This window comes from Brachyhypopomus gauderio, chromosome 11 (assembly GCF_052324685.1).
Source record: "Brachyhypopomus gauderio isolate BG-103 chromosome 11, BGAUD_0.2, whole genome shotgun sequence".
Lineage (NCBI taxonomy): Eukaryota > Metazoa > Chordata > Actinopteri > Gymnotiformes > Hypopomidae > Brachyhypopomus > Brachyhypopomus gauderio.
Genome location: NC_135221.1, coordinates 23,707,330 through 23,735,223, shown reverse-complemented (window position 1 = coordinate 23,735,223; position 27,894 = coordinate 23,707,330). Strand labels below are relative to the sequence as shown.

General features: G+C 44.6%; 1 protein-coding gene across 3 annotated transcripts; it reads right to left on the bottom strand.

The window, feature by feature from the left end:
- Positions 1 to 73: 73 nt before the first annotated feature.
- pls3 (plastin 3 (T isoform)) lies at positions 74 to 24,042 on the bottom strand. Of its 3 annotated transcripts, XM_077022799.1 has the most exons (17): positions 19,327 to 19,634; positions 18,882 to 18,935; positions 16,424 to 16,534; positions 13,673 to 13,836; positions 12,424 to 12,553; positions 12,156 to 12,288; positions 11,377 to 11,458; positions 11,025 to 11,190; positions 9,785 to 9,927; positions 8,689 to 8,784; positions 4,866 to 5,061; positions 4,093 to 4,171; positions 3,801 to 3,918; positions 2,110 to 2,243; positions 1,818 to 1,941; positions 1,527 to 1,651; positions 74 to 1,192 (listed from the first exon to the last, which is right to left on the bottom strand). In XM_077022799.1, exons 3-17 carry the CDS (start codon positions 16,482 to 16,484, stop codon positions 1,060 to 1,062), a joined length of 1,884 nt encoding a protein of 627 aa, XP_076878914.1. In that variant the 5' UTR covers positions 16,485 to 16,534; positions 18,882 to 18,935; positions 19,327 to 19,634; the 3' UTR covers positions 74 to 1,059. The 3 variants fall into 3 exon arrangements, with proteins under 3 accessions (XP_076878914.1, XP_076878913.1, XP_076878912.1); XM_077022798.1 differs by lacking the exons at positions 18,882 to 18,935; positions 19,327 to 19,634 and adding an exon at positions 23,969 to 24,042; XM_077022797.1 differs by lacking the exon at positions 18,882 to 18,935.
- Between the last annotated feature and the right edge of the window lie 3,852 nt (positions 24,043 to 27,894).

The window sequence follows — 27,894 nt, the reverse complement described above, 5'->3', positions numbered from 1 at the left end:
GATTAACAAAATTCAGTTTATAAGATCTCCTCCTCACCATCAATGCACTAATAAAGGAGAAAGGAACAGAAAATTCTATCAACAGGTTTATTTTCAGAATGCAGATGTTTCCATGTTACAGACATTGTTTACAAGGCAAGTTCCAGTTATCACCCCCCTCCCCCCCAGTCAACCAACAGACACGATCTCCACTGTGATGGGGTTTCACATCAAACTTCACTTTCTTCGTACATTCCTCTTTCTCCTTCTTACACAGCAATAATTTATCTGTTTAAAGCTTTCATCAAATTCTCAGGAGTGTATTGCTTTAAATAACAAAAAATATTGTTCATGCATAGTTCCATTGGTTTGGATCATCCTTTTCATGTAAAAAGATTGAGTATATTTGTACATAAGACACATAGTAAAATGACATCATACCTATGGAATGTATTAAAGCTTCTATCTGCAAAGGATGTTTGTGTTTTCTAATTGTTTTTGGTAAACTCTGCATATGTATAAAACACTAGGAAAATAAGCATTCAATTGAGAGACACGTTATAGAGGCATCTCTACTGCATATAGGCAACACTGCCATGAGTAAGGCCCATCTCCACGTTAGCACACGACTTTCAGAGCAGTTGAGATGTACATTAAAACTTAACCCAGGCACTCGTGCACACTTCTCAATCAAATATGCAAATAAAACACACTATGCAGTCTGGTATGACTTGGGCCCAAGGCAGATATGTTTGAGGCATCTTACATGGATTAAATGGGGAGTTTCCACCGGTACCATCTCACGTCTGTGGGAAACCATCCTAATATTCTGGCATAAGCGATCTGGCCCAAATTCAGCTACCACTTGCCTAACCAACACCACTCTCTCTACTACTCCACTGCCCCCAGCCCCGCCCACTTACACATCATTCTCCAACATCTGATGGTATTTGAGATTCCTTTTTTTTAATTACTTTATTATGGCTATTCATTCAACCAGAAGCCTTTCAACCAGCAAAACGGCTTGTGGGTCAGACGTCAGCTTCTGATTGATTCCGGGGTCCCGTTTGTTTGTTTTATTTATGCCCTCTTCATCCCTCTACCCATCAGGCACGCGAACACGGTCATGACCATTTTGGGCTTGACCTCCACCAGGTCGTCTGGCAGAGCATACACACGGGCACCGATCTTTCTGGCCATGGATACAGCATATCTGTAAATGGAGAAGATGAGTGAGCTGTGGTTACCACACCGGTGGTGATGAGGGCGGAGTTCTGCTCCACTCTCATTTGAGTGAATGGAGTTGTGCCGGTTACCCCAGTCCTGACGCCATACCAGCAAACCCTGCTCATCAGTTTGCCTCAGGTCAACTGATAATTATTATGTTGTCCACCCTCACACCTTAATGGAATTTACTGCAGTTCATGTGTATACATGTGACACACGACTATGTAAAAACTAAACGATTACAAAAGAGCGATACAGTGACGCTGCTTCACTGCTGTGGGATTATGGGTATAAAGGCACCATTGTTTGCTTGGACTTACTTGGCATTCTCCAGCCTGTCCTCATCAGACAGGGTTCCAGTCTTCACCAGCTCATAGTTAACACAGCCTGGCTGGATGGCGTCGATGAGGTCCAGCACTGCCAAACTAGAGCTGATCTCTCTGTCCTAGAAGCCCAAGGCCACAAACAGATTCAGTTACATTACGGTCTTGCAATGTGTGACAAAGCAGACAGAAGTATCACCTGAATCACTTGCAGCAATACAGTCTGAAAGACGACTCGTCTTTCATAATGCTGCTAAGAACATAATTGCATGTGGTTTCATTTGGTACCTTGAAACTTGAAATTTTGGTCGACTTTCCTGCCCCTGCCAGAGTCCTATTGACCCAGTTGATGATGATATCGTCGTTCGCCTTCTCACCTTCTCCCAAGTCCTCCAGTACATTGAGGGTGTATCTAAAACACCACCGAGTACAAGAGGCAACAGAAAACCAGCAATGTCAAAAACACTGTTTCCAGCAGAGCACCCAGTCCATGTCTATACGTCACGCCACAGAGACCCTAAGCGTGTGTAAAATGGAAGCGTGGTAAGATTTGGGCATGTGTGAAATTCTTCAGCTTCACCTCCTCATCAGCTGCCAGACGAGAGCCAGGGTCAGGGTGGGGTTTCCATCGTTCAGATCCTGACCTCCGATACCCACCAGGGAGAATTTGGCCATCTTCTTCCCCAGATCCACAGCATAGTTGCAGTTTTCCAGCTGTAATCACATCAGCACCAGTATGTAATCACCAGTATGTAATCACATCAGCACCAGTATGTAATCACATCAGCACCAGTATGTAATCACATCAGCACCAGTATGTAATCACCAGTATGTAATCACATCAGCACCAGTATGTAATCACCAGTATGTAATCACATCAGCACCAGTATGTAATCACCAGTATGTAATCACATCAGCACCAGTATGTAATCACATCAGCACCAGTATGTAATCACCAGTATGTAATCACATCAGCACCAGTATGTAATCACCAGTATGTAATCACATCAGCACCAGTATGTAATCACATCAGCACCAGTATGTAATCACCAGTATGTAATCACATCAGCACCAGTATGTAATCACCAGTATGTAATCACATCAGCACCAGTATGTAATCACCAGTATGTAATCACATCAGCACCAGTATGTAATCACATCAGCACCAGTATGTAATCACCAGTATGTAATCACATCAGCACCAGTATGTAATCACATCAGCACCAGTATGTAATCACCAGTATGTAATCACATCAGCACCAGTATGTAATCACCAGTATGTAATCACATCAGCACCAGTATGTAATCACATCAGCACCAGTATGTAATCAGCAGTATGTAATCACATCAGCACCAGTATGTAATCAGCAGTATGTAATCACATCAGCACCAGTATGTAATCACCAGTATGTAATCACATCAGCACCAGTATGTAATCACCAGTATGTAATCACATCAGCACCAGTATGTAATCACATCAGCACCAGTATGTAATCACCAGTATGTAATCACATCAGCACCAGTATGTAATCACATCAGCACCAGTATGTAATCACCAGTATGTAATCACATCAGCACCAGTATGTAATCACCAGTATGTAATCACATCAGCACCAGTATGTAATCACCAGTATGTAATCACATCAGCACCAGTATGTAATCACATCAGCACCAGTATGTAATCACCAGTATGTAATCACATCAGCACCAGTATGTAATCACCAGTATGTAATCACATCAGCACCAGTATGTAATCACCAGTATGTAATCACATCAGCACCAGTATGTAATCACATCAGCACCAGTATGTAATCACATCAGCACCAGTATGTAATCACCAGTATGTAATCACATCAGCACCAGTATGTAATCAGCACCAATACGTTTACATCTTGAGTGGATTAGTGAGCCCCTTTCAGCCCAACATTGTCCATTGTCTACATCAAATCTAGGAAACTAGCATTTTATACTTTACTTCCTTTTCAACCAAGTATGGTTAAAAATATCAAGTTATCATGTTTAACCTTGATAACACTAGTACATTATGCAACTCTACGGCATTTAGATTCCTAGCGCAGGTGTGGCAGAGCTTAAACAGAACAAAAACGTAGACAGGTAATAAGGTGCATGTGAGGAATGTATAAGATGCATGTAAGGAATTTAGATGAACTGAACTGCAGACACTGTGGTGACATTTCCTTATTTAAGACAGCTGCAGGTTCTTCCATAGAATACTTGAACATGTATTTGTGTAGGTGGACATGACGCTACCTTCTTCATGTTGGTCCCAATCTTGGGGTACGGCGGCTTATTGACTTTGTTGTTCCAGTCAACTGGAACCTTAATCTTCTCATACAGCTGAAGAATGACCATGGCATCCTGGAGATCACTGTGAGGAAGAGTGATGGAGAGACGAAGAGTGATCAAAAGCAGTGAGATCCAGACAAATAAAATAAGATAAAAGGGGGAAATAAATCTATAATTTATACAGAAGGTATATGGACACATGAAGTGAAGTCACACAATCAGGATTTTACAAAGAAACTTTTTTTTTTTTTTTTACACATATAGGTGGTTGACGTGAGGATTAACACCCAGTGAGTTCATCCAGTTCCTGAATGTTCTCTCTTCTCTGGTCTCTCCTATAATGGTGACAGAAGGGACAGGGACATGAATTCACACATATTACATAAGCAAGTTTTAACCAATTACTATTTGCAAACTTTCTGATTCATTGCCATGCAAAAGTGGGTTGTTAATATATAAAAATATAAATATAAGAACAAAATATCTTGCCTAATCAAAAGTATCCAATAACCCTACACCCTTTGACAGCTTTGTTGACTCTGAAGCTGAATTTAATTCATCTACATGAAAGACTAACAGCTCTTAGAAGGTTTTAACCCATTTGTTTTGAATCTGACCATATATATTAAAAAAAGAGTTCTGTGACTGCTTCTGGAGCTCTGCTGTTCAACCACAAGAGGGCACTAAAAACCATATGAAGAACAACAGGACAGCACAGTGGCCCCCCAGGACATGACCCTAAGGGTCCCTCCCTCTTCGTGTACCTTCTAAACCCTCTGGACAACATCTCCCCCCAATAATGTCCACAACCAATCAACGTCACCCATAAATTATCTATTTTCAGAACGATTTTCATACACTGTCCGAACGTCAAAAGACAAGTTAAAAGTGCAATGTGCGTTGAGAGAATGCTCAATGTGGAACATAACTGCATTCCTGAAATATCATTTTCTAAATACTTGATGGCAGTGTTGGAGGAGCTGAAGGATCGGTGTATGAAGGCAGACTGCGGTGAATCGCCACACTCACCTTCCAACAGGCCCCAGTCGATATCCTGGTTCTCAGGTTTTTTCAGCGCTGGGTATTTGTTGAAGAGATTGGCCACAAAAGCCAGGTTGAGTTTGGGGTTGCCGGAGACCACGTCAGCAGAAGTGACGAACTGTCTGCAGCCCAACCGGTCAGCCTGCACCAGCATAGCCTCAGCTCTCTTCAGGTCATCTTGTTCCTGTGGAACACACACACACAGGATTTAACTTTTTTTTTTTTACACACATGACTGACATGAGGATGTCACACAAACAAAATACTGAAGTCGTCTCATTATAAATAATAAGCCCTAATTCCAGTATGCTTCCCCCATCATTTGTTTATCCATATTTGCGGAAGGCTCAACAGAAGCCAGTTCCCTTTAACAGGCCTTTGTGTAGGACACGGCTCACGTCTGTACAACACTGCCCTGTCTCTGCCGTCACACACAATATCGTGGTTGAAGGCAATTAGACAGAAGAGGGAGTAAACACTCCAATATGTACATGTAAACACAGAGTTAGACTACATTACAGGTCCTTCATATGGGAGCTATTATGGTATGCACCATAATAACAGGACATTTGTGATTATTTATGACTGGTAATCTTTTTTTTTTCCATCCGTACATGAATATTCCTACAAGATTAACAAACTATGGCAGGAACGTGAAAACCGATTCTTTTGCATGAACATGATTCGCACTCCTGGGAAAGTCGGGGTGTGAGATGCAGTCAGAAGTGAGGAGTCATGCCATAGAGGAACAAACAGCTTTTAGATACTCAAACCAAAACAATGTCACTACTGTTAATGGCAGGTTTAAATAGAAAAACATAACTTTAAATCATCCTACACAATTCAGGAATGTAGCCTAAAAGCAAAACAAAAGTGAACAAAGGCAAGAAATGACCAGCAGGGAAATAACCAACAGGATGTGATGTAATTAGACAGCAACACATACAGGAAGTAATGGAAGAGGCGGGAGTTAAAGGGGCCACGTCACATCACACAAGCCCAAAGTGTGTACGAGGAGGAGGCCTTGAGGAGTCGTGAGGAGGAGATCTTGCCTTCGCTGAGCACACTGAATGAATGAATGAATGTTTCAATTTATATAGCGCCTTTTCAGGATACCCAAGGCGCTTTTACAATTGTTAACACAGCTACGTTTCAGACAACCAATCACACACCGGCGAGAAGCGGCAGCCAATCACACACAGCGTACTCTCCACCAGAAGCCACAGTCCCCTGGGGGACTGAATGGGGTGCAGGAAGGGGAGAGAGGACAGACCCTAGTGACAGAGCACCATCCACCACTGGACATACAAGCACACACACACACATTCAAGCACAGACACTCAGACAACTGCTTTTTTTTATTGAACAGAGAGACACAGACACACACTCAGGGATAATTTGTCTAGGACTGCCAATTTACCTAACCTCCATGTTTTTGGACTGTGGGAGGAAACCGGAGATCCCGGAGGAAACCCACGCAGACACGGGGAGAACATGGAAACTCCACTCAGATAGGGACTTGAACCCAAGACCCCAGTGCTGAGAGGCAAACGTGCTAACCACCAAGCCACCGTATGGCCCAAACATTGACCCTATAAGCGGCCCGAGAACGATGGCAGCTCAAAGGTGCCATGAAAAGTGCCCTTACTCCACCTGCACCTCACCCCTCCACCCACGCTCCGTCAGCTGCCCACCCACGCTCCGTCAGCTGCCCACCCACGCTCCGTCAGCTGCCCACCCACGCTCCGTCAGCTGCCCACCCACGCTCCGTCAGCTGCCCACCCACGCTCCGTCAGCTGCCCACCCACGCTCCGTCAGCTGCTCCTGACAGGGTGAAGTACACTTACATGGCACCACGTCCCTTAGAGTCACCGAGCGGTTCTGTGTAAACCAGCAACGTGTCCATTCAAGTGTGTCCGGGAAGTCGAGCAGGTCTCAACATGACCACGCGGTGCCACGTGGAACCCGTCACAGGTAGCGTCTTCACGTGTGAATGTGGTCAGCATGTCTGAACCGGTCACAGGTAGCGTCTTCACGTGTGAATGTGGTCAGCATGTCTGAACCCGTCACAGGTAGTGTCTTCACGTGTGAATGTGGTCAGCATGTCTGAACCCGTCACAGGGAGCGTCTTCATGCGTGTATGTGGTCAGGATGTCTGAACCCGTCACAGGGAGCGTCTTCATGCGTGTATGTGGTCAGGATGTCTGAACCCGTCACAGGGAGCGTCTTCATGCGTGTATGTGGTCAGGATGTCTGAACCCGTCACAGGTAGCGTCTTCACGTGTGAATGTGGTCAGCATGTCTGAACCAGTCACAGGTAGCGTCTTCATGCGTGAATGTGGTCAGCATGTCTGAACCCGTCACAGGTAGTGTCTTCACGTGTGAATGTGGTCAGCATGTCTGAACCCGTCACAGGTAGTGTCTTCACGCGTGAATGTGGTCAGCATGTCTGAACCCGTCACAGGTAGTGTCTTCACGCGTGAATGTGGTCAGCATGTCTGAACCCGTCACAGGTAGTGTCTTCACGCGTGAATGTGGTCAGCATGTCTGAACCCGTCACAGGTAGTGTCTTCACGCGTGAATGTGGTCAGCATGTCTGAACCCGTCACAGGTAGTGTCTTCACGCGTGAATGTGGTCAGCATGTCTGGAATCTACAGTCCCACGCAACATGTCAGAAGCCAAAAAACCCAAACAGGGCCAGAGCGGCCGTAGAGGATCCATAGAGGATCCATAGAGGATCCGTAGAGGATCCATAGAGGATCCATAGAGGATCCGTAGAGGATCCGTAGAGGAGCGTGAGGGAGGCCGGGCCCTCACAGGGCTCCCGCGGGTCTCGTTTGGTTCTGTGGCTCGCCCCACGTTTCACGTGGACACCACAGGTATCTGTGAGCGTTTGGACCGCAAGCAGAATGACTCTGGATGTTGATGCATTCCTGTCAGAGGGCACTTAGCCAGCACGTTGAGGAATGAGGCGGAGGAGGCGTGTTTGTTCTGGGACTGCAGCGTGGTGTTGAGTCCGGACACTGAGGGAGCAGCTCCAGTCCTCACACGTAGGAGGGTGCCGTCTCTTAGCCACATCTAAAGTACATTAAGGAAGAGCTCACAGTCGTTGTGTTGCGTCAGCAAAAGCCTCCATGACTGGCGTCTGTGCTGAGTGTGTGTGGGTGTGTAAGCGTTCACAGGAAGACTTAAGCATGCATTAAATTGGTGCTGTGTCCTGTTGCCCCCCCACACACACCTCTTCAAACTCCACAGAATACTCACAATCAGGCAGAAGCTGCATGCAGAGTGTATCCTTAACATCTACAATAACATCCTGCTCCACACACACACACACACACACACACACACACACACACACACACACACACACGGATATCGCTACCTCACACACGCATGCTTTTTAAGTAGTAGATATTTCACCATGATGTCATCTGCATATTTAGTGCCCAATATTAAAGGTTAAAGACAGGTGATCTGGCACGTGATGAGTTGCAAACTTGGAAAACTTTGGTTTTCAAACACTGAATGAAATTATTCGAATCAGAACCCACATTACTCTAAAAGCCCAGACCTCTGCCCACAAACACCCGTTTTATTCTGAAGCTCCATGCAAGCCTGGGGAGATGAGACCAGGCCCTTCTGGAAAGGCCATTATAACCCCCACATGCAGGAATGCAGAGGCCAACATTTACACTTCCACTCCTCAACCCCCTGGACAAGAGTGCCACACGCACATGCAGCAGCAACGTTCTACAAAAATAACCAAAAATAACCCCATAAACAATTAGCTTGTAGATCACAACTTACGCTGAAGCCAGACATGTTGATGTTGATGCACTCCTCGCCCTCCTGCTGGCCTTTGGGGGAGATCTGGTTCAGGAGGTGGAAGTATGCTCTGGAGTCCTAGTACGGCCAACGGGACGGGGAGAAAGGGCTTTAGTCACCTCAGCATTTCACACGCAAAACACACACAGATGGACATGCTGAGAATCCTGGCACAGGTACAACTGGGGTGGGAGATGCAGACAGAATGAGTCACGCCACAGATCAACAGGGCCGGAGGTTTGGAACAAAGTACCTTTACAGAGTTTGAGAAGTCAGAGATCTGAAGCATAAGGAAGGAAAGATGGTAAAAGAACACCATAACCAAGACAAATCGCTTATTTCTCAAGATCAACAAAACCTGACAGTACAGTGGACACATCGGTAGATGCATGCTAGGCTATTCACATTATATGTTGATACATTAGCATGTTATGTGGAGTAATAAAAAGGTGTGGTGAGCTACAACCCCGTCAGCCTGGAGTAATGATCACCCACACCACTCATACATAATGACACAACATAGTACATGTTGAGCTCATATGAGGGGGGAATCACTGTCCATCAGTAGGAACTATAATTATTGTAGAAATATCAGTCTTGGATGGCGGGAGATGGGAAGAAACGGGAAAAAAGAAGGAGGAGAAGGAAGGAGGAGAGAGAGAAGAGGGAGAGAGAGCGAGTGATTATTTGCTAGATAAAGGTAAAGGCAGAGAGAGTGATGGTTTGGCACCGAGGCCATGCTGTCTGCCTGGCCTCCCTGGACCCATATAAACTAATCCTGAGATTGAGCCGTATTTCCTCGTGCTGACACGGACGGCTAGGCCAACGCACTCTTCATCACATACCCAAGACTTCGCTGGTAATATGTCATAGGAAGATCGAATGCTACCATCTAATCAGCCAGGACAGCGTATTCATATAAAACGCAACAGACAAACGCACCAAAGTCAATCCGTTCGCCGGCCATGTTATAGATATTATTTGGACTAAGAAAATATAAAACTGGTGATGTCCATTATGAAGTATGTGGGGTGTGTGCAGACAGACAGAGTTCTGGTGGCCCAGAGCCCCTCGGCACCTTAATGTCGCCACTGAAGTTGTTGATCTTGTGCCAGCCGGCGTTCTCCAGGTGGAAGTTGGCCCAGCGCAGGAGGAGCTCCTCTGGGGACAGCTTCATCAGGTCCTCCAGGGTCTCGCCTTCCCGCAGCAAGGCTGCCAGAGCTGGCGAAACAGGGAGTGTGTGAGTACCAACCAACGCTTCACAAAGACACAAACAAATGATTAGCAGAACTGTATGCATGTAAACACAAAAGTGGTGAAGCAGCCTTTTTATGCAAACATGATTTAGTACACAAAGTCACAGAAGACTCATGAACTGACTCTCGGGTCCATTAACCAGGCTTATACCAGCTCACATTTCCCTTCATAAGCTTTATCCAAATTATATATACATATAACTCAACCTGGAGAAATATACACATACATATGCAGTGAAGAATATATTTGAACACCCTGCAAAGTTCTCCCACTTTGAAATCATGGAGGGGTCTGAAATTTTCAGGTGCATAATCTAAAAAACAAATCCAGAAATCACAATTTATGATTGCGCCCAAGATGAAAATTTCAGACCCCTCCATGATTTCAAAGTGGGAGAATATTTATTGATTGGTCAGATTGTCCTACATTTTTACTTACATGACCTGCACAGCTTCATTTTGATTGAGGGAATATGACCCATGAACTGGTGTAGCACGCACACACGCGCACACACACACATGCACGCACACACGCACGCACGCACGCACACACGCACGCACGCACACGGAATATGACCCCCAGACTGGTGTAGTCTAGCACACACAACACTGGGTCAGCATGGTGGAATGTTTGTAGTCTTGTACTGGTATACTCCTAGACCGGGTCTTGTACTGGTATACTCCTAGACTACAGCACTGCTTCACATCAACAGTCTGGTGGATTCTGCCCACTGTGTCACCCAAGCTGGTGTTGATGGAGATGTTCCACCCCCACAGTGCACATGTGCTGCTCCACTGACCTCGAGACAGAGCGACCACCCCCCCCCCCCCCCCCCCCCCCCCCCCCCGGGCCTGCAGGCTGCTGCACTGATCCAATTCTTCCCCGGGGTTAATAAACTGATGGTGACAAGAGTCACTGTCTGTTTATACAAATTCTTGGCCAATGGCATCACCCCGGCCCCCCTCCCCGGGGCTGTGAATGGAGCCAGTGTCGGGTCCAGGCACATGACGGCGTGCTGCTCGCTGGGAAACAGCCGGAGGGGGTGGGAGTGTTGGGCGTACCCTCATTCCTGCTCAGCTCGATGTCGGCGAACAGGCCGATCTTGATGATTTGCCAAAGCAGGCCCAGCACCAGGTGGGGTTTCCCCTCCCTCAGGTCCATGGCACCAATGTTCACCACGTGGCAGCCGATAGCGGAGGCGGAGTTTAGGGCCAGATTAAGGTTCTCCTGTGGGGGGGGGGGTAGTTAGGGACAGTGGGTACATCAAACTGGAGATATCTGGAAGTCTTGGAGGACCATATTTACAGAAGATTTTTTATGCATTATTTACCACTGCAGGTCAAAGGTTTGATCTATCCACTGAGAATCAGCACCTTCACGTTGGAGTCATGGGAATAGTACAGGAAAACTAACCTGTATTGTGAATGGAGTTAGCTTTTTCTTGTTTATGGTCCTCTCATCAATTGTATCAGGCACTGACAGGTTGATCATTTTACTGGCAAGAGAAGATACACAGGAGTTTGTCTAAAGAGAGATCCTCTTTGAGAACTAGACACAAGAGAACTGGGTGCAAGAGTATTAGCCCTGTTTCACCAACAAGGAACCAGAACTATTCTGGTTCTCCCAGAATCTTGGTGCTAACCTGAGAACTTCTGTTGGAACCAAGGGTGCCCCACGAGCCAAAGAGCAAGTATGAATAATTAAGTTTTTTTGAGAAGAGATAATAACAAATAAGGAAATGAAAAGGATAATGAATATAAAAATTAAATAGATGTGAAAATACTTTAAACACTAAGCTAAGGCTAGTTTAGGTCTAATGTAATCAACCCAATATAACTAAAGGCAGATGTGGACAGAGATCAGCTTCCACCGTCTCTGTACCTGAACTCATCACCCCAGTCACCTTGTTTGCTGGTCTATCATCATCATCATGCCATCCAGCACGACATACTGCACCAGCACATGACCCCATCAGCTCCTCTGCACAATGGATCTGTCCTCTACAAGTTGATACACCCCCACATTTTGTCCTGGTTTGAGCTGCAGAACCCACTATTGCTTGGTTTGAGCTGGGAAACTTTATTTTGTTGGAAATGTGACGAAAGGTTCCAGATTAGCTTCACGAGCTGGAAAGGTTCCAGTTTCTCATTGGTGGAGCAGGGTCATGAGGACAGTGGTGTCACCACACCTACCACAGAACCACACCGTCCCCCACAGCTTTGAACAGGTCGTCCGTGTTGGGGTCCATGGGGAGCACGTGCTTGCAGTCGGGGTCTTTCTCCAGCGCCGTGTTGATCCAGTTCACAAAGGCAAACCTCTCTTCCTCTAGGGAGAAACCAGGGCAGAGAGGCGTTTACGTGAACTGAGACCATCTCCAGTACTCCCCACCGCCAACTTAAGAAACGTTTGAGATGTTTTTCAGAAGGCCAGGTACAGAGATGTGAGGAGAAGCATATACACCTGAGAAGGAATGCTGTGTCCCTGCGCTGGACAACTCCGAGGTTCCCCCGATGGCTAGGATGCCCTCTTTCCTGTTGATGGCCTTTCGGAAGGTCTTGGCGACCTGACTGCCCTTGAGTTCCTGGAAGATCTGTAGTGAGAACAGAACATGGCAGGTGAGGGCTCTACCTGTGGGTCTACTGACCAGTTACCTGGCCCCCATCTACAACCCCCCCATCTACAACTCCCCCCCCCCCCCCCCATAACCCCAGTCCACTCGCTCCAACATCGTGAAGTCCAGCAGTGCACCATCACCCAGCAGCTCAACACATTATCTGTCCTTAGGAGGTTTGCTCAGGACTGACTGTAAACGTCAAGGTAGGAAAGGAATCTTCCAAACTAATGATTAGGACAAAAAACAGTTAAGTGACCCATTTCAATTGTCAATTTTTTAGGGTCTACTACAGTATATTTACATGCTTCAGCGTTCCAAAAATGTTTCCTCACCGTGTACATCTTCACTGAGGCACTGAAACACTCGATGAGCCTACCGCACTCTGACTGATCATGTTGCCAGTAAGTGGGAATTAAGGATTGTGTTGCGTGATCGTGTCGTCTTGTATCAACTGAAACGGGTTGGAATTCCAATGAGGGGATTCAGGCAGCAGAGAAACGTGCTTTCTGTGGTATAGTGTTATTGCCTCTAGCATCTGTTTTGAGCTTTGTTTGTAACTTTGCATGCAAAAGGCTAAAGGACAGAGGAAAGTATGGACAGCATAATAGATCCCCTTTAATGGCTTTTTATTTTGGATGAGATGGATTTTGTTTTGGCTAAAAGCGTCTGCTGAACCTGTTAATGTTAATGTAGTATTTAGAGCAGGGGTCGGCAACCTATGGCACGCCGAGGCATAATCACTGGACCAGCATCAGCAAAAAAATTTATAGACATTTAAAGATAGATATTAGACATTTAAATAGTGAGAAATCAAGCGCTAGGACCACGCAGAAAATGACCGCTCCGAGTTCGCTTAAATAAATCTGGTCTATTAGTAGTTCGCTCCAGTAGTCGTCGCCCCCCCCCATTTGAGCAACAGATTAACATCTCTCTCTTTTCATGACTCCCTGCCTCCCTGGGTGCATTTTAAATTGCATTAAACTAATTTACTAGAAACCTCTATAAACATTAGGCAAAAAGAAACAAAACCATTAGAGCTGCTTAAACATCATTAGCAACACAATCACACAAAAAAAAACTGTTTAAATTACTTACTGAAAGAAACTCATCGAAACTAATTCTATTGTCCTTGTCTTTGTCACCTTCCGTCATCAGCTTCTGAATGATCTCACGGACTTTGTACCCCGGGAGAGGCAGATTGGCCTCTTTGAATAGGTCATGGAGTTCGTAGTCACTTATATAGCCATTGTGGTCCACATCTGTGTGGAGAGAGGGGAAGAAACTACATGATGCTTCAAAAGTGTGGTGCAGGAGGTCACCTGGCTATGGACTAACTATACTCCAGTCACTGAGAGTAACATCTTAGCTATGACTCTACACTGCTGAGTCACTTTAATTACCTAATTACCATTAACAAAGCCATAACAAAACAGACAAACCAGAGCAGCTTTTCTAGAAGAACGTGTTTTGTAAAATAAAGAGATATTATCCCAACCAGCTGTTCCACCAGAACTGCCCATAAGCAGAAGGGTGTTCTCAGGAGGGACATCTCAACCGACAGCCGGGTTCACCAAACATTCACCACAATTTAAAGCTTCCTTGACACATGCTGTTTCTTCTCCCTGTCTCCAGAATACTAATGTTCTACTGAAAGCTAATTTGAGCCTCAACACAGCTTTACATGTCATGAGGAATGGACTAAAACTCTACACACACTTTCAAATACTTCCTTTTTGATTTGGTCATTAACCATTGGTCCTAATTAGATCTAAAATTGTTCCATTGAAATCAGACAGTAGACAATCAGAGGACATCAAGAAGAAGATAAATGAGGAGAGAGGTCTAGAATATTCTCCCATCACTACTGTACATTCCCCCAATCGATATTCTAGAACTCATTAGCCAAGGAATTTAATTACACGCCCTTAATGTCTGGTCAGGAGTGGCTTCAGTGACCATGCAGCAGCCTGGATTTTCCTCTGAGAGAATGACGTCATGAGGGCAGTGACATGGCTTTGAGAGGCAAATCTTCTGGTGATGGGTGACATTGGCCCAAGGTGAGCCATCACTCAAACGATGGCGGAAACATAGCCTGCAGTGCTGGACGGGGGCTAATGAAATCAAATCAGAGCAACAACCAGCAGAGTTGGGATTGGCACAGCTGTCTGGATATGGTCATTTGGACCTCTAACCAAAACATGGCCAAACACCACTACATCATGAACATTCGGACCTCTAACCAAAACATGGCCAAACACCACTACATCATGAACTCAAAGAACTGATGACTACACTCCTCCTTCACATCCTAAATCTAATTATGTTCTAGAGAAAAGCTTTGATCTAACTAAGACAAAGACTATGCTTCCTGGGCCAGCTAAATAGTAAAACTGGCAATGTATTTAGTAAAAAAAATAATAATTGTAAAGATGTGGTAATTGCACATGTTGAAAAATGCACATTTTTGAGATGCTTCTACAAATGTCATGGTCATGTACTAGTAAGGGTTAACCAAGACTCAATATACTAAACAACATTTAAAACCCTCAGAGACAGTATTACATGACAAGCCCACTGACCAAGTAAAGACCCTTTAAAGCTTGAAATAAGACACTGTCTTCATTGTTTGGCTGCCAGACATGTTTTAGCCAAAGGTTTTTGAGCTAATTATTGAGATATATTTAGCTATATGCTTGAATTGGAAAAATCAACAAAAAATCCATTAGCATGTTTGATAGCTAAAGACATAACAGCACAGTTCTATTCTTGCTCAATTAAGACTAGATGCTATGACTTGCTATGTCGTGCTATGACTTGTTATCTATGTACCAACCATATATTCCTCATTACAAATCTACAGTGTTGCCTAGGCATGTTAAATAGGTAGTCAACACTCCTGTTTTGGTATGAATATAAAACAGACACTGGGAGACAAAATGTGAACACCGAATACTGGAAACTACAGGGTGTCTCAAAGTAAGGAAACGCCCATATAAACAGAAAGGAGTCTTAATGCTTTCCTTTTCTTTAAAATGAAAACCATTCCACATCTTATATCGAAATTATAGGCTACATACAAATTACATTAATTTTATATGGGGTGTTTCCTTACTTTGAGACAACCTTAGTTTTCCTACTATGCTGCACATAAAACTCTTTTTCAAACACGTAAAACTCTCTCTCCAAACCTAGAGTTAGTCAATATTAACAAATAATGGATTTTCAGATGTAGCAGAGATAAATGATAACGCCATTTATGCTTATATGGACTACTGCTTATGAGCTGAAGACATGATCCAGAACTATATTATTATAGTTTGACTTCATTTACTAACTCATGTAAGGTTGTGTAAACAAACAGAGGCCGCACATCAAACCAGTTCAGAAACCAGTTCAAAAGCACTGCACCAATCTTCATATAGCCTAACAAACATACAAAACCACTAATTGTATTTGGAAAAGAACACTTATTTTGGTACAAGATTTATTTTATCAATAAATCCAGGTTTTTGGTTTGTATCCAAGGTAGCCCATGGCAACAGACTGAACCGATACCTAGTCCTATTACCACAACACCCTAGCCTAGTGCATCTCATTACATCATTAGCTATTTGCTCCAAACCTTCCAAATTAATACAAATGCAAAGAGAGGTTTCATGCATTCAATGATGCTATTTCATACTTTAATTCCCTTTAGAACTGTACCTATAGCCTAAGCATTTAAAACTTTTACATGAAAAACACATTTTCTTTGATACGGTCATAATGACTGGGTGTGGCGTGAGCTGCAGGGCTGGTTCCTCCCAGGCAGGTCCATGTGTGCAGGCCAGCAGGAAGACCACTCACCCACTTTCCCAAAGGCTTCACGGAGCTCCTCCAGTTCCTCTTTTGAGATCTTTGCTGCCATCTCCCTGGAGAACAACCTGTGTCTTCCTCAATCCAACAATGTGCCTTTATCTGCTGGGACAAGGAGAGAGTGAATTAAGGGAATTAAATAATCCATCTTCTGGAAGCTTTATGAATTCCTTGGGCTTGTGTACTCTGACACTTTTGAGTGTTTCAGTTATCTATACTAAGGATCAAGTATTTCACCACCACATACAATAGATCAGGGCCCAGCCAGACAGATTACAGTAAGTCCTATTTGCATGGCATGCAAAATATAGTCATGCATGCAAAATGGATGATTGCATGTGCCTCGTCTTGAAGGAGAGAGAAGAAAGTTTTGTTTCTAGAACTCATGAGTTGGTTTATGACATTCGTGAATTCGTGTGAAGTTAATCCAACCAAAAGTACCTATAGCTTTGATCTTTGTTTCAATCAAAATTATTCATTACACTGTAGTATCAACACTAACAGTGAGGATGCCAGTAGGTTAAATGAGCTAAATCTCATTCATCTGTAGAAGCCAAAGGGTTCATCAACACAGTGTGAATCTAAGGAAATGTCTTCAATAATAATTTTTAGCCAATCATTCAACTCCAGCCAAAGCAAAGACCAGGTCAGTGTGAGACACCAGAGGTTGTCCACCACGCTAGGACGGCGATCGCCTGTCCACCACGCTAGGACGGCGTCCTCCTGTCCACCACGCTAGGACGGCGTCCTCCTGTCCACCACGCTAGGACGGCGCTCTCCTGTCCACCACGCTAGGACGGCGCTCGCCTGTCCACCACGCTAGGACGGCGCTCGCCTGTCCACCACGCTAGGACGGCGCTCGCCTGTCCACCACGCTAGGACGGCGTCCGCCTGTCCACCACGCTAGGACGGCGCCCTCCTGTCCACCACGCTAGGACGGCGATCGCCTGTCCACCACGCTAGGACGGCGCCCTCCTGTCCACCACGCTAGGACGGCGCCCTCCTGTCCACCACGCTAGGACGGCGCCCTCCTGTCCACCACGCTAGGACGGCGCCCTCCTGTCCACCACGCTAGGACGGCGCCCTCCTGTCCACCACGCTAGGACGGCGATCGCCTGTCCACCACGCTAGGACGGCGATCGCCTGTCCACCACGCTAGGACGGCGTCCTCCTGTCCACCACGCTAGGACGGCGTCCTCCTGTCCACCACGCTAGGACGGCGCCCTCCTGTCCACCACGCTAGGACGGCGCCCTCCTGTCCACCACGCTAGGACGGCGCCCTCCTGTCCACCACGCTAGGACGGCGCCCTCCTGTCCACCACGCTAGGACGGCGCCCTCCTGTCCACCACGCTAGGACGGCGCCCTCCTGTCCACCACGCTAGGACGGCGCCCTCCTGTCCACCACGCTAGGACGGCGTCCTCCTGTCCACCACGCTAGGACGGCGCCCTCCTGTCCACCACGCTAGGACGGCGCTCTCCTGTCCACCACGCTAGGACGGCGCCCTCCTGTCCACCACGCTAGGATGGCGCTCGCCTGGGTGTTCATTAGCTGTTGCATCTCCTCTCTCCTGAAGCCCCTATAAAATATTTCTCAGAAAATAGCACCATTATTTGGCCACCATCTTGAATTATGTTGGTCTACAGTGCTTAGCCAAACAGAGAAGCTATCATGGGTATGTAGGCTGCACAGACACAACATGAAGGAATCCGCCCTTATAGCTCAGGGCACAGATATGATTACGGTGTTTTCCTCATGGACGCTTGGCTGTAGCTCACGTTCCCTCCACTCACCAGGGCTGATCTGGGTTCAGATTAATCATCAATAAAGTGGTGAAACAAAGTTGGCGTGACAACGCTCAGATCTGAGGTCACAGACGGCTCGAGCTGCACTGTCCTGCAGTACAGCCTGGACGTTGTCCCGGTAACGACCAATGACCCAGCGGAGTGACGGAGATGGCCCGGGTGGAGTGGAGAGTGATTCTCACACTCACTGCAAGGTCTTGGCATCACTCCTCGCTGACTTACGTCATGGACGATGAGAGCTGTTCCTGCCCCCCCCCCCCCTCCTCACACCCAGGTGAGGATGGACACAGCAAGACTCTCACAAGAACAGGAGAAATAAGACCCAAAAAACACTTTAAAACACTGGATTGAGTCTCTGGAGCTGATAGTGTTTCTGCCATTAGGTAGAGGGATTTATCTGTGTTTACGAGTCCTGTCTCAAGGTCTGGGTTTGATCTCACTCACTAACTATTCAGAAGGCCAACATCACAGAGCCTGCACATGTGGAGGGAGTGGGGAGCTCCACCCTTCTGGGAACCCACATCAGCAGTGGGTGAGCCCCTCACAACCTCTCCTAGCTACTCCTGAAACTCCAAACAGGCCAATTCCTCCACCAGATCAGACTTCAGTCCTCCAAACCACTCACAGTCAGCACAAAACACCAACCTTCTTCACTGAAGCAGATTGAGCTCCACCAAAACATCTTAGAGGTAAACAAACCTGAAAAACCATTCACATTTACACACACACACACACACACACACACACACGCACACGGGGAAATGAGATCTGATTTTCTACCTTGCTCATGCAACACTACAAAAATACCAACCACAGCTGACTAAACTTATAAAAACACAACTTACCATGGTAAGCAATGGAGACATTACTCACCATCAACCACACATTTTAAACAGGCGACTAAACAGACAGGAATCCTTGCCTGTACCAGGACATAAACTGACAGACGCCCATGCATGCGTGTTCTCTCCGCAAAGCAGGTCCAGCCACCAAAAGCCAGAAAGAAAACAACTAAACCAAAGCAGAGATTTTAAACCCATAGTTTCCTCTGCTCCTCCGCTACTCCTCCAAACCGAGCGTGAGGACTTACGAAAACCGGCGTGCCGTTCAGCGGACCCCGTCGCGTCTAGCCGTCTAACGAGGTGGAGGTAAGGAGAGGATGAGTAAACCCTTCCACTGGTGCGCCACTGAAACGTGAGAACTGCAGGCAGAGCGAGTGGTGGAGTGAGTGGGACGGAGGACGAGAGAGAGAAGGAGAGAGACGGAGAGACGGAGCTGTGCTGAGGTTCGTCTTCTCGGTGGCGAGCGCGACAGGCAGTGCTCCCTCCACGCCCTTCCAGACTAATGTGGAGCGCCAGCATTCCTGTCTGCCTCACAAAGACCTCAGCCAGCAAGTCCTGACACTTCCTGCTAGCCAGTGGGAGCTGAGAGTGGAGCAGTGTGGGGGGAGGAGTGGATCGGGGAGGGTGGGGGTGAAGGAGAGGAGGGGTGGAGGGCCAGAGAGAGAGAGAGGAATAAATGTGTGACATGTGTGCGTTTTCTTTTTCACCAGTGCCCCCCTGTTCCAGATGTACTGGGCAAGCAAGACGAGCAAGAAGAGGCAGAAAGGTGAGAGTGAGACTAGTTACATCTGAAACGTAGATCTGGGCTTCAACTTGTGACTGTCCTCCCATAGAAAACTTACAAACTAGGGTTAAAGTTATGGGGTTTGGTTTGACTTAGATAGTCAAACCAGATAGTTACAGGTCCTTCGATTCGAGACTGAATCTCTCCACCCGCACCCGCTCTCAAGACATCAGGCCACTACGGTTACATGGTTAATTCATAAGACATAAAGCTTCACCAGCACATAGACCAAAGCCTTTTGGTCCAAAGGGTTACGAGACTGACATTCCTTGTGCTCAGGTTACAACAGAAGACAGGGTCACCTGTTCAAGTCTCATCTTGCACATCAGGAAAACCCCTCTGTGGTAGAGGTAGACCTGGGGTTTACTCCACACTCACTCATGGCTGGGCCATGTTCTTCACACCGCTGTCATTCCAAACACTTGCTGGCACTCCTGGACAACAGTTGTGAGGGACACATGAGGAACCAGCTACCAAGTCTTGCTTAAGAGAAAAGCCACAAAACAGGTGTTGCCGTTCACCCCCAAACTCACATGGAAGATTATAGAGGCAACTGCTCAAGTACAGATGCCAGAACAAGTCTGGTGTCTGCTGTGAAAACAGCAGCTGCATTGCGCAACACAGATAAGATAGTTTTGCCTGCTGAGGAGAAAAAAGAAACATGCTTACAAATATTTGCTTCTGTGCAAGACCAACAAAATACTACTGTACAGAAAACCTTAAAAACCACGTCCACATCCTCATCATGACCAGCTAAACGTTTCAGTCCGAGACCCTGATGAGGTCATGATGAGGGGTCAGAAGTAACCAAACGCAAGAAAAGAGAGAAGAAAACTAATTGGGGTCAGACGTGACTCAGCCATTATGGCCCAATCCTACATGCCACACGCGGTTTTCAAAACTCCCTGAATTAGCATTCAGGTAGGGAAGGTCATTCAGGTAGGGAAGGTTGTTTTGCACAATCCATAAGCTCACACTCCCTTACAGCAGACAACCCAGAACTGTTGAGGTCCAGATCAATTCATCTGATTTAGAGTCTCCACTAGTTTACCCTCGATCATATGGCTAAGCAAAGACATTGGCTCTTATAAACAGACTCTAAGCCATATATAGTATTGAGAGCAGGGTAGATGCGCTTAAGCCACAGAGCAGGTTAGAAGACACAGTGATAAAATCAGGGCGAGTGCACAAGACTAGGCAGGCTTGGCTAAACGAGCCCAGCAGTCAGGACGCCTGCACGACAACAAAAGAAGTCAAAATTTCACCATCAATACCAAAGTTGCATAATGGCTTTAGCAGAATTCCAAATCAGTTCCTTTCCTGGTTTATTACAATTATCTTGTGTGACTCAACTATGAAAAAAAATTATTATACAAGTTTATACTGTGTTTAAAGGTGAGGCTAGCATTTTATTTAGAAATCTATTTGATCCCCTCCCCCAATATTACTCAGTGGAAACTCTGGCCATTTCAGATGTTGGAGCACATGTCGGGGCTAACATATTGGAAACATTTAGAAAAATGCTTTACTGTTCCATGAACTTTCAACATCTTGTGCACATTCTGTGTTTTAAGCTGCATGAAAGATTGGAGAACCAGCTCTTTTTTAACTCAGAAAACTTGTGGAACACATACGAGGATGGACAAGAGTGTGGCATCCTCAATGCCCCTTCCAGCCCATGTGTGATGTTTACTTCGAGCCTCTAGCCAGCTGCACAAACACATGGTGAGCCCAGTGTTTAGGACTGGGCAGGATCTGCACCATGGAGGACAGACAATGGGGTGTGACGCTGTGGCGGACGGCTCGGTGAATCAGCACACCGCTACCCCACATCTTGTGTGCACCTTGCCAGGGGGGCGGGTTGGTCCGTCCATTCACTGAACCACGCACTGCCATTCCTAAGAATGCCAAACTAGTCTGTTGTTTCACTATGAATGGAGATCAGACTGTTGACAATGACTCAGGAAGGGCGGGGTGACGGCAACGGATCAGACCCGTGGCTTTATGAGAGGAAAATGTGCCACAGTTGGGTCTGGAGAGACTGAGACATTCATCACAACTTCCCCAGTCGCAGTGCAGAGACGCACTGGTGGCGGAAAATAAGATGCGAGTGTCTAACCATGAGGAATACAAAGGGAAGCAATAAACCCACTACAGTAACACCTGCAGAACATTATACAACCAATAACTTCTCCTGGCATGCTGAACACCTGTTGTTGACCAGAGCCACTACAACTGGACAGATCAATAACTCCATTTGAAAAACCTGAGAACAGTGTCTCCCGTGATCCATCTACACATTTAACTACAGCTTATATGAGTGACACTCATTTACTGATTTGCAAACTATGAAACAATTAACGACTGGGACAAGGTGGGTCACGCTTGCCACCCCCCCCCCCCCCACCCACCCAAATGGCTCATCACCTAATTTAATACCACATCAGCAGACTTCACAAAGCTAAATTTAGCCTTAAGCCTTAAAGAACAGCTATTTTCCATCCCACATCAGCATATTCAGTCTCCCACAAACATTGTTTATTTTCCTTCTGACGCTATTTGCAAAGTCGGCCTGCTTGTCCAACCACATGGTTTTCCACAATGATAACAGAACAACAGTGAAAGCTACAACATGTTTTTGTATCCTGGCAGCCAGACAAGATTTCTGCTACTCTTCGAAAATGGAGCTCATTAGTAAGATGTGACAGATACTCAGAGAGCGACAAAGGTCAACCACTCTAAAACCACTGCAACGGTGCGGCAGAAGGCTCTAGCCCAGCCGTGTGCAGGCCAAACCTTTCCATATAAAATGTGAAATGCAGTTGTGAGCGCTTCCAAACTGATCAGTCACACTCACACGAGGCGGAGGTCAACATAGGGGTGTTACAGAAGCTGGTCTCCCTTCATGTCTGAACATATGATGTGGCAACATCTTCCTCGTGTCCTGTACCAAAAAGCTACACTGCTTGGTTGCCCAGCCCCTCAGTTTTGGGTCTTGGAGGCGCTGTTAAGAACGGCAGTATGTCACTTACTGTGGCTGCCAAAGAAAAGCCAAAACCAGACATTCCTATCTGCCCCAGGAATCTAGGAAGGGATGGCCTTGCATTTAAGGCCCATGTCTGAGGTACCAAACAGCTAAAAACTACATACATACAGGACTCTAGAAGCAGCTAGTTATTTGTGTGCATTCATGATTCAACATTTAAACCAAGCCAAAGGGAAGTAGGTCATTAGGACGGCAGCCAAAGAATTTGTCTTCCACAACTGCTAACTAATGTTACTATTAGATCATACTATTGAGGACCGTAACTGATACATGCGATAAGAATAATTGTTTAACATTTTGGACGAAAACTCGGTGTTAAAATATAAAGATCTTTCTGCTGTGAAGGCAGATGGTACTTCATAGATCATCTGGCCATAGTTTCATCTCCACTGATCTCATTCAGGACGTTTCTCATTCATTCAGCTCGTTAACACAAAACACACACAGATCATACATGTGTAGCAATAATACACAGATACATCAAACTCAAACTTAGATACAGTTGACATGAAGTCAAGCATGTCCAAGTCGTCTTCATTAAGGTATTAATGAAGATTTAAGATTTAAGATTATGTTAGACTAAACGTTTTTTCGCAAAAATCGCTAAATTCGCTTGAGGAGCCATAACTTTCATAATAGTTGGTGGTGAATACATTAACTGGTTAACTGCATTTCTTAGTTCATGAACATCAGTTCAGTCTTGGTTTACAAGCCTTTCAATGAACAACTACCTTTCATTCAGACAGTCTGAGTAACTTGAAAAGAATCGCAAACCGATATAATGTTATCGTCTTAAATGTACATTATCGTCTTACATGTACATTTCCGTACGAGCAGAAAGAAGAATAACCGTAATAAATGTCTCATGTGTGAAGAGTCTGGTGGCTTTAGTCTAGTGAGGGCAGTCGCCAGACAACTATTGACGAGGTATAGAAAGTACTCCACAGTTTCCCATAACAATTACTCAAAACAATACTACAAAAATAGAAATAAAGACAAACATGCGAATGAAGGAGGTGAAATATTTGGTGGTGTAAGTATGTAGTCACGGTTATCTCACCCTCTCTCTCCCTCTCCGCCGCGCTCCGTCGCCCTGACTCACAGCCCAACTCCGTGTTGAAACCTCAGCGCCCAAACCCCGCCCACTCCACACTCATTGGTCAAATGGCGAAATACCTCAAAGGTGTCTTCAATTTGATTGGTCAAGTTCTAGCCATTGCATCACACATGTCCCGCCTTCTCCACACCTAACGTCCATTATGGTCAATTCAGCTGATGTTGAGCAAATTTACATATCAAATAACCTCCCCTTCAAAAGGTGTGTGCTATAGATGAGAGTTCAATATGTAAAAATAAATAATAATAATTAGTAAACAACATTAATGCTACGTTTAATTTATAGCACACTTCTCAGAGGGATTTATTTTGTTTGGTATGCTCTAAAGAAACTGTTTATCTAAATATAGTCTAGGGTTCCTAGTCATTCCACTAATGTGAACCAACCTAATCTGTTTCTTACCATAGAGCTCTGACTTGTAATTAAAGGGTTATTTCCCAAGACTGGAAGAAACAGGCCTAGCTAAGGTGTGGGATGAGTGTCTAAATGCACTAATGGAGAATCACCAAAAGAAGGTGGTAGTCGGTCCGAACTGGCTGCTCATTCACTAACCTGCAAAACGGCTTTACGCTCTTTTTTACATTTGGAAATCATTTAAAAATGTGTTTATTCTGAACTTTGTTGACCTTTTTCTACACTGCATTAACTACTACTGTGTCCAGTCACATTCAGTTAAGTAAGTAGTACCAGTTAAGTACCAGTAAACATATTAAAATTTTGAATTGTTTATATATATATTTTTCTTTCTATTTGGTGAATCCAACATACTCTTAATAATTAAATCTCTTGGAAAAAAGTATGATTGTAATGAAGTGATTTCCAATTCTTTTTAAATATATTACTTTTCTTAAAAAATACTTTCACAGGTTACTTTTGCACTTTCATTTATTCATAAAATGAGTGTTTCTATGAAATAGCAGATTTATTTCCAGTACCCTAGTTATTATTTAGAGCCTGGAAGATTGAAACGTTCCCACCCTATGCTATTCTAGTTTTGGTTTGTTTTCATGAGTCCTTGATTACATGAAATTGCATCATTCCTGGTGTACCACATTTACCTGCATTATGGTATATAAATGACATCACAGGATATTTAGGGAATACAGTGCAAAGTTCTAACACTTTAGATATATCTGTAAGACACCAAATGTATTAATTTGTTAATCATGTATTATTTTTAGTAGATTTTTCTCTAGACCGTAGACATAACACTGCGCAAGGCATGGATTCTGTTTATTCGAATAGCATGGATTTGTGCTGGGCATTCCAAAACTGACGGATCAATAGACCTCTCTCTCTCTCTCTCATACACACAAACACACACACACACACACACACACACACACACACACACACACACACACACACACACACATTTCTGTATCTGTGCACTCTTATAAGCTACTGATTTGCTCTGTTAATCATTGATACAGTATTCTGTCCTTAAATAGTTAGTAACAAAAAGTAACAGATGTCAAGTGAGACCAACAGAAAATGCCCATTATAAGACACCTGTTCAGTCAGCAAAATTCAGTTTTGTGTCAGGATATACAATAACTTTGTCAGAACTGATCTACTGTAATTCCATCTCTCACAAGAATGTGGTAATGGAGCTGTTTTCAGAGTTATTTTGTATATCTTAGCATAGCAGTTGTTATTAGTGCAGGTTATTATTTATATAATTAATAAAATGAGGACAAAACTAACTGGCATTGTTACATTAACTAAAGGGTATAGAAGCTTTTACACCAGGGCAGAAGAATCCTGTCTTAATTTATTCTCCTGTTTCTGCCCTACAACTCAAGCCATAAGAAGCTGATTGATGACATGCCATAAAACTATAAATAACCCATCCGCATAGAACTGAATCAAATAAGCAGCTTTAGTAGTCAACTCATACATATATAGAGATTTTTAAAATATGTAACAGCTTCACTCTCAAGAAAAGGGATACATTTATAGCTCAATATGTGTGATTTATTATGTGTAATAGGGAAGATGCCTATTGTTAATGCGGACACATCATTTAAAAATATTTATTAACAGAAATTAGGATGATTTTATTTGACAAAAGGCTATATATAACGAAAACAAAGACATTTCATGTAACAACTAATGCTTAGCAGCATCCTTGGGCACCCCCATGCAGTTAGAATGGTACATTCGACTATGACGTTCATAGTCGACCAGGGGGTATAGTCGACTATAGTCGAATCAGCGACTACAGTCATTGACTAGTAATGTGCAGATAAAAATGGTGAGTCAGGGATTGTGGTACACACAAATTTAAGTGATACATTTTACTACTGCTAATCACCAATGTAGTGATATGCTGGTATGCTAGAATAAGGGCGGAATGTACTTCAGATCACATCCTCTATCTGTTGCATTCATAACATTTTTCATGCTGTTTGGTGCCATCCTGCCCCACGTCCTTTCACATGGCCAGTGTTTGTTCAGAGCGCTCCAGACTCAACCATGAGGAAGTATGTTAGGGTAGTGAAATGTGTGCACAGCAAGTGCTTGGACATACAGACATGGCAATACAATACCTGAGTCAACCAATCCATAAAAATCTACAGATTTACCAGTATAGATACAGCACTAAATATTTCAGGTGTTCTTTCCAGTGAGTTGGTGGATTATGTTAACCTTACAAAGCAATGACCGAAAAAGGAGAACGCTACTGTTTTTGCATAAACAAATGATACACATACATGCACATATAGTTTGTTCATTAACTCTTAATGAACAGATACCAAGTGGCACTTTCTGATGATGATGGCTTTTATAGTGGTGTTTTTACACAATATCCTTCTTGGGAATAACAAAAATTCACTTGAACACAAACAAAATGTACCTGAACTTTTTACAGTTTTGATAAACCTTCATCTGAATTCTGTCCAACACAAGGAAGTGCTTAAGAGTGACAAGGTGTGGATGTGGGTTGAATTTTCTCACTCCCACATAGCAAAGTAAACTGGATAGACAACTTCACTACAGCACCAATGTTTGGGTGGTTTTTTTTTCTAACAATCATCAATAGCTCAGTTTTAATTATAGGGAACAAACAACTTTGTAATGAGGGCAAGACTGTTTAATTTGACCAGGCGTTATTTGTTCTGATTTGTATTAAATGTGCAGGCTGAACTTCCTTCTCAATCTAAAATATGTGAACCATGGCTGAAAATACACCAACTATATGAAGATCAAAGTTACTCTGAGAAGCTCTGAGGCCCGTAAACCTCATGCTCACAGATGATGTGAATCACAATGCACCAGACAAGTGGCTGTGAGGCTAGCCTCAATCCCAAGAAAATGGACCCCATTTTATTTTTGCCCTCAGAACGTTATTTCCAGGGCCTTGTGTGTCTCCACCCTCCTATACGAATGACAGGGTGAGGCGTGCACTTGGGAGGAGGCCTCAAGTTTGCCCGCGTTCATTCCTTGGCATGCTTACCTACACCTCAGGCTCTAGTGACCTCATTCAGAGACTTCGAATGAGTACAAATGTATACAAAACTCTCTGTGATCACTCTTCCGAGAAAAAGAACAGGTAAAACTACACTTCATAGTCAATTCAACTAATGTTGCTGTACAATCAGAAAGTAAACTGCTGCTCAGTCAAGTAGATTTTTTAAAAACGTTTCAAAACCTTTGCAAGCCACTGTTATGAGGATGGTCCATATAATTTAATTTCTTAATAAGTGAAAAAAGAATCAATGACTTGAAGATGTATGGAGATATAAATTGCCAGATTCTAATACTGGACTAGTGTTGGTCAAGTGGGTCCTCATGAGGAGCAGTGATGAAGGCTGGAGTCCAAACACTCCTTCAGCAACACTTTACGCTTTACTCAGTCACAAAAA

Excerpts from the sequence above, each read along its gene's own strand:
- pls3 (XM_077022798.1), bottom strand. The coding sequence starts at position 16,484 with ATGGCAGCAAAGATCTCAAAAGAGGAACTGGAGGAGCTCCGTGAAGCC. Across the intron at positions 11,459-12,155 it reads GGGGACGGTGTGGTTCTGTG|TAAAATGATCAACCTGTCAG; the intron begins GTAGGTGTGGTG and ends TTCTCTTGCCAG. Across the intron at positions 3,919-4,092 it reads CACGTCAACCACCTATATGT|TGATCTCCAGGATGCCATGG; the intron begins GTAAAAAAAAAA and ends TCTTCCTCACAG.